The 13,220-nt window shown below is 36.2% G+C and overlaps 1 protein-coding gene across 3 annotated transcripts in view; it reads right to left on the reverse strand.

Annotated features, from left to right (window-relative positions):
* LOC131044896 (intermediate cleaving peptidase 55, mitochondrial) overlaps positions 1–13,220 on the reverse strand; it is a 298,348-nt gene that overhangs the window by 282,847 nt on the left and 2,281 nt on the right. For 2 of the 3 annotated variants that reach the window (XM_057978376.2, XM_057978378.2), the window contains exon 2: positions 3,705–3,821. The exons of the other annotated variant lie outside the window; for it this stretch is intronic. In XM_057978376.2, coding sequence (XP_057834359.2) covers positions 3,705–3,821 — 117 coding nt within the window. The remainder of the gene's footprint in view (positions 1–3,704; positions 3,822–13,220) is intronic. 3 annotated transcript variants of the gene reach the window in all.

Raw genomic sequence — 13,220 nt, forward strand, 5'->3', positions numbered from 1 at the left:
AATGGACAGTTTGTCATTGAAGAGCTAGATATATCAAACAGCATAAATGATTAGGTTGGAATGATAAGGGTTTCTTCTAGGAGTGATAAGGCAACAGTTCTAATCTTGAAACATATGAAAGACTAAATTCAATTTTTTTTTGCAGATTTGGTCATCAAGACATGTGAGAGAGACTTTGCCTAGCATACTAAACATCAATCTCAAGTACAAACAAGGTCAAATGCATTTTTTGCTTGACTAATATCAATGGAAGCATGTATCACTTCAAATGGCATTTGTTGTCAAGACATGGCACCACTACTTGCCCAAAGTGCCCTAGAAATACCACATTGTTCTCCATAACTTCAATATCACAATACGTTAAATAACACAATACAAGATGGTAAGGATGTTGTTAACAAACATCTATTAGAGTGGGCAAAGACATCATAATGTTAGATGGGTGAACGGATAAAAGGAATTAAACTCTCATCAACTTCTTTGTTTTTTGTGATATTGATCCAATCTTGTTAAAATTCACTGATGCACCAAATAGGATCAAATCCGAAGCTGCTCTATTCAAATAGTTTGACAAGGTGGTCATGGATGTAGGGCCAATTGATTCAATTTATTCCAAACAATGTTTTCGCTTGTGTTGTTGCAAGGAGATTCCTGGTGGAAAAGTATCTCTATATATATTTTACCCCATGTGTTGCACACTACCTTGATCTAACCCTAGAGAACATTAAAAAAATTGAATGGCTAAGAAGGTATTGCAAAAGGCTCACACTATTACCAAGTCCATCTACAATCTCATGGAAGTTTTGTGTATGATGCACTCCTTCATAAAGGCAAGGAGATAGTTTGACTAGGCATGAAAAGATTCACTATGCACTTCCTTTATTGCAAACTCTTTGCTAAAAAAAATGAATTTGAGGCGAATGTTTGTTCCTAATAAGTGGATGGAGTCTAGCTTCACCAATTAAATGGATGGTAGAACAATGGAAAAGTACATTTTTCTATTAACTTTTTAGGATGTAGTAAAACAAGTGGTCAAATTTTCAAAACCTTCAATAAAAGTTTTGAGACTAGTGGATGGGAAGAGATCTCCCATGAGCTATTTGTATGAATTCATAGATAGGGTCAAGAAGGTGATGGGTGATAAGATGAAAAATAAGACAAGTACATTCCATTGTGAGACATAACGATAGGAGATGGGATCAATAGATACACTACCCTCTCCATTTTGATAGATACTACTTGAAATCCATTGTTGTTCTATAGCCCTTCATTCAAAGATGATATTGAGGTCACACAAGACCTACTAATGTGCATGGAGATATGTTGCCTGGCCCAATAGCATTGGATGCAGTTTTGGCAAAGCTGCCAACATAAGAGCAGACAATAGATTTTTTCTCAAGTATGGTTGTTATGGAAGCCCTTTTAACCAAGTAAAATCGTGGTAAAATCTATTAACTTTTGATGTCTCTCTATATTGTAGGCATGTACACTAAAGGTGTTAATCTTTCAATAGATCTTACATAATATGATCTCAAAATAATTTGTTTTTCAACGCAATGGTGGGATTTTGTGGCTAAGAAGCCAAAAATCTTCAATGAATGGTCATGTACATTTTGAGCTGGCCATGTAGTTCATTTGCTTGTGAATGTACTTGGAGTGCATTTTCCCAAGAAATGCAAAGGCCTAACACAAAAGCAAATGAATGACTACGTGCTCATTCACCATGACCTTAGCTTGAAGCTAGAGGAAGATCAAAGTTAGAGTTTTGAAATGCTTGCAATTGTAATTATAAATTGCAATTCTTGTTTTTTGTTTCACTTTAAATTGTCAAATAGAATTTCTATATGAAAAGAGCCAAGTACACCATCAAGGAAGACCAGCCAATTGACCCCAACGAAATCAATCCAAACTATGATTTAATTGCAAATGGTGATATCCTTACTGATCCTGATCATTTTGATATCCTAAGAGGCCACCTTGAAACCAATCTAGTTGAATAACTTAAGAGAGATTTTAACCCAAGAGCTTCATCATTAGACCCTGCAACCTCTAGTGTAGCTATCTTCATAGCAACAAGAGTCATTGGATATGTCAAATTTTTTGGAACTTTGTACTTAGTTTGTGGGTTGACTTTGTACAAAGTAGATTGTAATTGAAAATTTAAAAACTATTTGCCTCTAGTTATGATTTATGCACTATGCAATATGTATTGTGCAACACAATGTAATCAGTGATATGTACATAAATGAGAAAATCTATATTTCACAATTCACAGGCTAAACTCTAAATTTTATTTTCTTTTTATATCTCTATGCTATTGAAACCAAGACCATTTTAAAAAACACCATTTTTCCCTGATTAAAAATTTCAATTTTTTGAAAAAAACTTAATCTTTTGGTTTCCTGATTTTTTCAATGATTTTTGCTTCTATGATCATGCTCACAACAAACATACTGAACTTCATCATCACTATTTTTGTTGATTGGATTGCATTAATGATATTTCCCTGCCACTGCACTTGTCAAGAACGGTCTACCAATCTGGTGACTAAACCTTTTGGTGCTATTCTAATTTTCATAGTTAGGGGCAAAATTAAAGTTGTTTTTGGTTTATTCATTAAGGAGGAATTAGATATAAAATAGTGTTAGAATACACTTTGTACAGAGACATGTGTTGCTTATGTTAAAGATGTAATAACATCAGATTGGTTATGTCTAAATAGTAACTTATAATTAGGTTTCAATCACCTTGTAACTTCCCCATTCAATAATAAATGCAAGTCACACTCATTGAAGTATGCCATCCAATTCTCTCAAACTCCATGCATCCATTCTTCCTCTAGTAAGCTTTCTTCAAAAAAAAATTCTTAAGAAGTTCCTCACCTCTAGTAGAACATTGGGTAGCTCCATCTTTAGGCCCTATGCCAATGGATCAATCCAAATTAAAATGGATGGTACTTTACTATCAGTAATATTAAAAAAGACTATGAGCCCAAACTTAACCACCACCTGACTTTGAGCTTGTTTCATAGACCAAATTCAAATGGGCGATACATTTGATTAATAATACAACATTAGACTTTAAGCTTGTTTCATAGAATTGAAGCATGCATCTAGCTGATTTAGACCAGTGAAACGATATCTTGACACCTCTTACATAGATTTTAAAAACGTCTTAGAGAAAACATAATTCTTATATAGGGTAAGAATTAGAGAATAATGGGTCAACTTGAAGCTTTACAAGGAACTACAGAAAGCTTGTCAAGATATTTTCGTAGGAAATATTTTCCGTAAGGGTGCTAATTAAATTGCAAAATATTTGACCTCCATAATTAACCATTACAAGGATTTGGTGGAGATAAATAATGCTTGGGATTCAGTATGAAGCAGCAGGATATGTGAAAGAGGCCATGAAAAGGAGCAACTGTATGGGTAATGAAGACAAGATCATATGGAGGATGAAATGTTGAATATTGTGCATGGTTCATTAAAGGTTACTGCTTGCTATAACAGGATATCATCTCGCCCCTATGAGTTGAATTAAAATGAAAATCATAAGAAAGACCAAGAACAAGTGGCTCTTCAAATCTTTCTACAAAGTTGAAAATATAGGAATAAGTTTGTGCCAAGAAACATTATCACAAATATGAAACGCGAGGAAAGTCATAACATTAACAATGCCAAGATTCAAGCATTAAATTTCACCTGCGGATGAGTTTCTGCAGTAGGTTGCCCAGCATCAAAAATATGTTGAGTTGCATTTGAGCTGTAACTAAGAGTATCGTGTGGAACAGGCCCTAAACTTTGAAAGTGTTCTCCAGCCTGGCAATTCACAATTCAATCTAAGCAAGCATCAGTAAGTGAAATAAATTATAGACATTACCATCAACCTTTAGCAATCAAATGAACTTTTATCACTATTTGTCTTCAAGAAGGCATGACAAGCCTAGGAATAATCTGATGAAGTGGTATAAGCAGCACCATAATCATTAGAAGCATGACCAATGTAAAGCACCAATGTGGGAAGGCCAATTCAATAACTATGCTTCTTCAATAAAATTTCAGAAGACATTAAGATTTTAATGCAAAATGAAAAGATATAGAGAAGAACCAGATAAAAATGTTAAATAGGAAATATACAGGGTTAAAATCAACTACCCTTATCTTCCTTTCAACCGTGATTGAATTTATTAAGATGTTGTCTTCTGTCTACTCAACAATTTGTAAAGATGGAAACCTATTACCGTCAAAAGCTCAAAAAACTTAAAAAAGGATCACAAAAGCAATCACTAATAAAAGTTAACCCAGAAATTATATGTTTAAACTTGTAAAATGAAAGAATTTCTGGGAAGAATTGCCAAAAATGGGACCACTGCTAAAACACAGTGTTACTTGGGGACGCGTTTCCCCTTGTTTTTGCCACATTTCAGAAAAGGGAATGTTTCGAGGATGGGGGGGACAGCAAGAAACATCCCCATGCCATCACCAAATTTACTTTTTGCAAGAAACATTTCAGAAACCTGGAAACGTTGGACACATACAAGGCCAGGATGTCCAAGATGTCCCTCAACCGCCCCGGGGACAGCTGGCCATCCCCCCTAGATGTCATGTTTTTTTTTTTAAAAAACAATCAAAACTTTAAAAAAAACATTATTCCTTCTTTGCTGAGTGGCCCCTACACCTGCAGCTCACCCTAAATGGGCAAAAACCCCTAATTTTATCATTGTGATGTCATTTTGTTGTCATTTTGTTGAGAAGAGGAAAAAAGGAGAAAGAAGCAGCAGTTGAAGGAGAGAAAAAAGAGAGGACTATATACATTGAAAATTGCAGCCTTTGGGGGATCACCTTGTGGTGTAGTGGTGTTGTGGTTACACTGTTAATGGTGCAACCAAGGTTCAAATCCCTGCTTGGCCCAAACGGTGTTAATGCCAGTTTGGGCCCACTTTGGTGGACACGAAGGAGATTGGACGTGCTGGTGGTTGTGGAGGTGGAGTTTGGAGAATGTGGAAGAGGTGGCTGGAGGACTGTTGATGTGTTTTTTATGCACATGCGAACACAGAATAAAATACCTAAAGGGTACCTTATCCTCTCTTGAATAAAGTCTCCGAATGCTGAAGATGTCGCGAAAAGGATCAATCGGGATGACTTCAAGGTTCTTTGTTGTAGGATCTCTACGTGTGGATAAGCTCTATGTGGTATGATGTGATTTTGCTGGAATCACAAGGGGACTTACACTTGACGACCTAAACGTCTGATTCGCTTTGAATATTGCTGGAACACAGGATTTCACTAGCCTAGACTTTTTGAAAAAAGGAAAAAAGGATAAGGGCGAGGAAAGGATCTAATTCTGATACTAAGAAATGTAGAAGCAATGATTGATCTTTGATGAAATTCTAACTAAGTCTTGTTTTGACATCGCAGGACCATCTCCACAAGATTAATGCGATCTTCGAAGGAAAGCTTTATGATGTTCAAATCATCGCTACAGGCATAGACACCATCAGGCTGATGCATATCAATGAAGAAGCGACAATTGAAGTTGAGCTTAAGCTAAATGATTCCAGTTGACTACACAAGGCAAGTCTGCAATCAACAAACTGCTAGTCGTATGGATATACGAATTTCACCATCAATCAAACACATTTCTTCCACTCATCTAATAACATGAAATCAAATCTGAGAAGTATAGAGACCATGCAAATTGTTGAATTGACCCATAGATTTCACCATTTCTTCAATGAAGTTTTACAAGTCTTTTACAACATCTTGGCAACAATCTTTGCCTTCTCTTGCTATTCTACTCTAATTGCTATTCTATCAACTAACTATTTACTATTAGCTATTATTGACTAACTATTGACTCCCTATTCACTAACTATTAGCTTTCTATTATATTTACAAATGAAGAGTCGGGGCTTATATAGTGCCCTCAATACCATTCAATGGCTTGGATCAATTTGAGATCAATGGCCAAGTTTTTACAATGAAACCCTAATTAGGGTTTGTTACAACAAACTTAATTCTAACCAATGAAATAATTGCATTATTTGGACACATTTCTTCTCTGGAATATTCGACCAATGGATAGCCGGGGTAGGTACATCGAAGTTTGTGCCATCTCCCATGAGTCGGGTACATTGAATCTGGACATGCTGAGGTGGACCAACCCGACTGGAGGAGTGATGACTAGGATGCCACCTTGTCTAACACTTGGTTGATGCTCAATTTGGTGATGCTTTCCTTCAAATGCTGGACTGGAAGATAGATGGAGAAGGTCGTCCTTGTTCATGCTGGATTGGAGGAGGTCGTCCTTGTTGATGCTGGACTGGAGGAGGTCGTCCTTGTCCTGGCTTGATCTTCTTTGATGAGGGTCCGCCAAGTAATTGATCCTCCGACTCCGGGGCCGCCATTTGATGCCTACACAAAAGATTAAAGTTAGTCTTTGAGCACCAAACCTAAAAAGCATAGAATTTAGGACCTTTCAAGAGAATGATTTAAGATATTAATTTGGAAATGACATGATAAATCCAAAATTCTAATTTTTCAAATTAATGGCAATGAAATCAAAATAAATCTTGAATAAGAACTTCAAAATGATTCTTCATACCTTCTCCTTTGAAAGCCTAACTATAAAACCCTGGAAAATGAAGAAAGAAGACCGGATTTTGCTGGACAAGGGTTGAATTGTGGTCTTCCTTTGGATGAATTACGCCTCAATTAGCCTTCAAAAGCTTCACCTTCTTTAGCCTCCAACATTTAGCAAATTTTGGGATTTAGCCTCCAACTTAGTAAGAAATTCGCCTCCAATCTGCTAGATTTCGCTCCTCTAATGTGCTCCTCAAATTCGCATAAGAAGGAATGAATGAATGATTTGAATTTTGAAACAATACTCCTTCCTTATATAGGGCGCTCACCCTAATTCTTGTTGAGGCCGACTTGACAAAAAGGAAATAAAATGAAATAAAACCCCCGTTTTGAAGGATGGCCGACTTGACAAAAAGGAAATAAAATGAAATAAAACCCCCTTTTTGAAGGATGGCCGACTTGGCAAATAAAGGCAAATAACAAATATTGAGCGCCCAACTTAATTTTTTCATTTTTTTGAATTAATTTCAAAGCTTTAAGGGTGGATTTTTACATTTATTTTAAGGCTTGAAAATTAATCAATTCAATTACAAGGCCTCAAATTATGCGAACTTAATTTAACCTCCCCAAATGTCTTAATTTTAGCAAGTTTGGTGAAAATTTGGGAATATGGAGGTTTGATTGAGGCTTAATGGAGCTTCCTTTCTCCTTAGGCTTTGAAATATTCAATAGTGATGAAGGTCTAGGTTCACTTCAAGACTTGTTTGAACCCATCCAAGCTTGTTCACTTGATCAACATTTTTGCAAATTTCCACGACTTTGTCTTCACAATTTTGCAATTTGCCTTGGACGTAATCAATCAAGGTTGAACGATAGATTTTTTGATGATTTCGCCCTGGACCCTCTGGAAGGGTCAGGAGCGATTTTTTCATTTTAAGCTTACTCCTTCATCATTTTGTCTTGAATCCCTCACTCAAAGTTAGGCAATGGTTTTCCTCATTTACTCCATCCAAACTTGGTCTGTTTTTGCAAGGCAAAATAGGGGATTTGGAAATTTCGCCCTGGACCCTCTAGAAGGGTCAAGAGCGAAATTCTTTCTTGGCTTCAAAATTTTCATTTTAACAATCCAATTTCACTTCAAGGCAATCCAAACATCGTTTTAAACCCATGTCTAGGCTTAGCTTTGCTCAAACTTTGGAGGAAAAGATAAGTTTTAGGATTTTCGCCCTGGACCCTCTGGAAGGGTCAGGAGCGAATTTCCTTTTCTAGGCTTGGTTGCTTCTTCTTGACTATCCCAATTATCTTCAAAGGACAAAAGATACTTCCTCACATTCATTCAAACCATAAAAAACCAAAAATTGTTTTGACCTTGCAAGAAAAAGGTGTTTTTTTGGAATTTCGCTCTGGACCCTCTGGAAGGGTCAGGAGCGATTTTCACTATTTTGACCAAAATCCTTCATTTTTTCACCTTGAAGCTTCTTTGCTAAGTATGATTTCACCTTCCACTGTGCTAGGAATAAAGTCTCATGTCCAAGGAAGGCTAAAAAATGTGTTTATAAGGAATTTCGCTCTGGACCCTTTGGAAGGGTCAGGAGTGAAATTTCCTTTCCTGGCTAGAATCCTTCATTTTCAATGCTTCTAAACATCCCCAAAGGCTAGACCATGTTCATACTTCATCTCATCATTCATACTTCATCTCATCATGCCTTGGACATCAAATTTTGCCCAAATGAGGCAAGAAATGTCTCTTAGAGAGATTTTCGCTCTGGACCCTTTGGAAGGGTCAGGAGCGAAAATCACTTTTTGGGCTAAATCCTTCATTTCTCCCTTTCAAAACGACCTCAAGAGGCAAAAGCAAGTCATTTTCTTTCCATCCATGTCATTACAAATCAAAAACTTGACTTCCTTTATTGCAAAGTAAGAGCTTTTGGGAATTTCGCTCTGGACCCTTTGGAAGGGTCAGGAGCGAAATTTCCCTTCTTGTCCAAAATTGCTCATTTTTCAAGCTTCAAACCATCTCTCAGGGCAAAGTTAGGCCATTTTCCAAATTAGGAACAAGATTTCAAGCTCAAACAAGGTGGCAAATGAAGTTTATGATGAATTTCGCTCTGGACCCTTTGGAAGGGTCAGGAGCGAAATTCCTTATACAAGCTAGAATCCATCATTTTTCAAGGTTTTCAAACATTTCCGAAGTTCAAACATGTCCACTTTTCCCTTCAAAATGCCTTGCAAATCAAAATTTGGTCAAATAAGGCAAGAAATGAATCCTAGGTTGATTTTCGCTCTGGACCCTTTGGAAGGGTCAGGAGCGAAATTCCTAATCTTGGCCAAAATCCTGACTTCATTTTCACATTTTTCCATCCAAACAAGTGTTTTGCCCTCAAAGATGCTTGGGAACGAGTTGGTTCTAAGTTTGGGTCAAACTAAAATGTCTTATGGAGAATTTTGCTCTGGACCCTTTGGAAGGGTCAGGAGCGAAAATCACTTTGGACCCTTTGGAAGGGTCAGGAGCGAAATTTGACATTTTAGTCTCTCCGTCAAGATCATTTTATGGAATATAACATTTAAGTATAAGAAAGAAGAATTATACTTTAAGTTATATTCCATATATACTTTCAGGATGTTTGAGAGTGGTTTCGGACCTCCAGGAGTTATATTGCAAAATCTAGTTTTTGGAGGATTCATCAGTTTTCCAGACTTAGCCAAATTTCAGGATCAGGACATTCCAGACTTAGCCAAATTTCAGGATCAGGACATTCCAAACTTAGCCAAATTTCAGGATCAGGACATTCCAGACTTCATCACTCACCAACTTGACCTAACTCAAGCAGAACCTGCTATCCAGGTGATCCCCCTGGCGACACTCGAAAGCTAAAGGCTAACAGACAAAACCCTAAAAGACCTAGAAAACAAACCCTAGAAAGCAAAAAGCAGGGGTCCCCATTTGCAATGGGGCGATGTGTGAATACGTCACAACAAGGACATATGGAGAAGGAGGATGAGCTTATGACTAGCTGTGCTAGACCCTCGTTGGGCAGGTGTGCTCGCAGACCCTGTGCCACGCCCACGTTAGGAGTGTGTTGCTCGCGGATCCAAATCCTCATTGGCATGTGCTGCTCACGAACTCTGTGTCGAACCCATGTGGGTCTTTCATGCCTGGTGTTTCTCTATCTGACCCACGTGGGTCACTTACTCCTACGGGCTCGGGGTCCCTGTTGGGCTTTCGTGCTCGCAGGTTTGATTATCGCGGTTAGATATTGGAGGTGTTAATACCTCGCAATTGTAACCGCGGAGAGGGGTCCCCCAAGTGTGGCCCTCACTAGTTAGCAACTCCAGTATAAAAAAGACATTACAGATCAAAAAAAAAATGCAACCTTTGGGCATTTTGATATTGATATAATTATATGCAAGATATTGGCACTGACTCTAGATCCAATGAATTATATATATGAATGTGTATGACTATGAATTTCAAGTTTGAACTCTCATTTCAAGTCAACTGCTATGTATAATGTATATGATCCATTGATGAATGATTTAAATTTTAGAATTTCAATTTAGATTTATCAATGTTACATTGTAATCATATGAATATATTTGAAATTTGAAATTTCCCTATATATTTTAAATTTTTCCTATTTTTTAATATAGCTGCCCACTTTGTCGTCCCCCCATCCCCTAAAATGGCAACAAACAAAAAAATCCATCCCGGAAACTTGGGGTAACATAGCTAAAATGGCATACATTCAAAAGATAAAATGAATATGATACAATCTAATTTTCAAAACTATATATTATAAACTTGAAAGGAAGAATATTGTAAAATCTGGGTTTGAACGAGACGTAACTAAAAATGCCAAGTCATTCAAAAGTAAATTGAATTGCAATTTTTATTAAGTAAACAAAAAATACTTCTAAATTGAAAATTCACTCTTACGATTTTAAGAAGATTCTTGAGACAAATGAATTTTAAGAAACAAAGCTAACTTTTTCCGATAACAAAGTGGTTTGTCGAAAACATGTAAATTTAGCTTTCAAGTCACCGCTAGCATTCATTAGAGTTGATTAGCCTAAAATTTGAGATTTCTTGTTAATTAGATGCTTATTAACATTACTACATATGTCGCCCTGCCAATCACAATTACTAGATATCAATTTCTAGTATGTCAAGGACACTCTAACCCATAGTTTGAAGACTCTACTCAGCAGCCCAAAATTTTGACATGGACTTAGGACTCCACACAAACTTGGCAAAAAACTCAGTATACACTCAACAAAAAAGAAAAACCTCATAATTATACAAAAAAAAAAAGAAAATAATGAATTTAGAGAACATAAAAGTCTAATTTGAATATCAATTTGTCATAATTCAAACATTACACGTCATATGATCCTCAAACTCTTAAAATTTAAAATTTCATAATTTCAAAGTCGAACGATACACTATAATACAATAAAATTATAAACAAAAAATGTATAATAGCATTATAACTATTCACATATGATGATATGTCAAAATGAAAAAAACAACCAAATACAATCTGCATCTTCATCTCTCCCCTCCTAGTGTAACTTAATTTTTCAAGCCTTGAATAGAAGGTAAGTATCAAAATGATGATAGATTGTTTCTTCAAAAGCGTCTTTGTTTTCATCCATTGCATCCAATTCTACTACTTTTGTTTGATGATTTGATCAAATTTGAATCCTTGAAAATTCTTTTCTCAAATTGTCTTCTTGCTACGTTAATGCTTCACTAGGTGAAATGGGTGACTAAGAGCAAAAAATGACCAAAAAATTTGAAATTTCAATTTACAAAGTGCAGCTGTTATGTCCAGGTGCCAAATAGAAGAGTCTAAACTCAAGAATTCTAACTTTAAAATTGTAAAATCACAACTAGAAGAGTCAACACTCAAGCTGTGATGCATACTTTGAATTTTAACTATAAATTATAAAATTACAAATTTTATATCACTTGTTGAAGTGTCACTATGAGTATGAGTCCTCATAGCATGAGTGAGGATGAGGTTGATCCTCGATAGGTTAAAAAAGTTGAAATTGAACCTAAGTATGCACCTAATGAAAGAACAGAAGCAAAAAGGGGTGAAGTCACTAGTTCCATCGGAATTGCAAATGTTAGTTGCCCTTCCAAAATACTCCAAAAATATGCCAAGGGTCCCTTTGATCCTAAGTCCCCTCTAAAACAATTCGCAACAAAATTACAAATGACACCTAGGGCATCTAAGAGCACTAGGTTGTGGAAGTGCCACTTTTGTAAGCTTGAATTTCAAGCCAAGATTACCAAATTTAATACCCACATAGTCAAATGTGAGGTAAAGGTGTAGTAGCATGTGCGAAGTTGGCACAAAAACTCAACTATAGGGCTGAGATAAGTAAGTTATTGGTGGTAGTGAGGAAATTGCACCTACATTTGCTTCTTTGCCACTAAGGCCAAGGGGTCATCAGAGACATGGTTCTACTTCTTGCAAAGGCCAACTATGCATATTCCAATTTCTTCTAGTTTAGGGGTAGTAAAGGCCAAGGAGAAATGTAGGTTTACAAGTGATGCTCCAAAACCACTGCAAACTCATTCAATGTGCAATTGAAGGTCGATGAAAATGATACCATTAGCAAATTCTTCTTTGCCAATGGCATTCCATTCCATGTTGTTAATGTTGTGTAGCTTCGGTCGAATAATTCTGATCAATGAAACCAAATGTTTAATTGGCCTATTGGCCTTAAGCATTTTGATTTCTATTCTATCCTAATTAGTCTCCCCTACAAAACTTAATGTGTTTTGCTTATTTGTTAAATCAAAGAATATGATTTATATATATGTGTGTGTGTGTGTGTGTGTGTGTGTGTGTGTATATTTATACATTATTATATATATACATTATTATATATATATATATACACACACACACACACACACATATATATATATACATTATTGATATTTATTAAATGATGAAATTAAATCATATTTTGGTATTATTACCGACTGAGCATTTAACTATAATCAAACCGCATTTAACATTGTGTTTATATCAATCGTGGTCTCCACGATGGGGAAACATGTCCCCGTAGGGACATGCCCCTACGTGGACTTCAATTCATGTAGAGGCATGCCTCTACGGAGGCATGCCTTCCTTCGTATAAAGGAAGGGAGGCAGCGGGGTGGTGGAGATATAGAAAACAATTATTATCGAATCCACTTCGGCTGTCCTCACAAAATCTGAAAACCATTTCAGATTTTCATGCTAATCAAATTCACGTACAAGTGCTGCCATAAATTATTGTAATATGTTAACAACAAAACAAATTCAAAGTTATACAAGATATCACATTAAGATTAAAGAAGATATCATAATCATAATATCATATATTCAAAATCTGATAAAAACTTTAACACATGTGGCTCGCTCAATACCATAAAGAGGCACTTGCAAAGATATTAAGGGCATTACCATCATATGCGCTAACACGAGAGACTAAATTGGGGACCACAATCTTTGATAAGAACTATTCCAAGATTTATATTTTAATGGAGAAAATGAAGAAATCCTGAACCACAAGGGGATGCGACATAGTCATGGATGAGTGGATAGACATTAGGCATCATCCACTCATCAACAT

The sequence above is a fragment of the Cryptomeria japonica genome, chromosome 1, assembly GCF_030272615.1.
Source record: "Cryptomeria japonica chromosome 1, Sugi_1.0, whole genome shotgun sequence".
Lineage (NCBI taxonomy): Eukaryota > Viridiplantae > Streptophyta > Pinopsida > Cupressales > Cupressaceae > Cryptomeria > Cryptomeria japonica.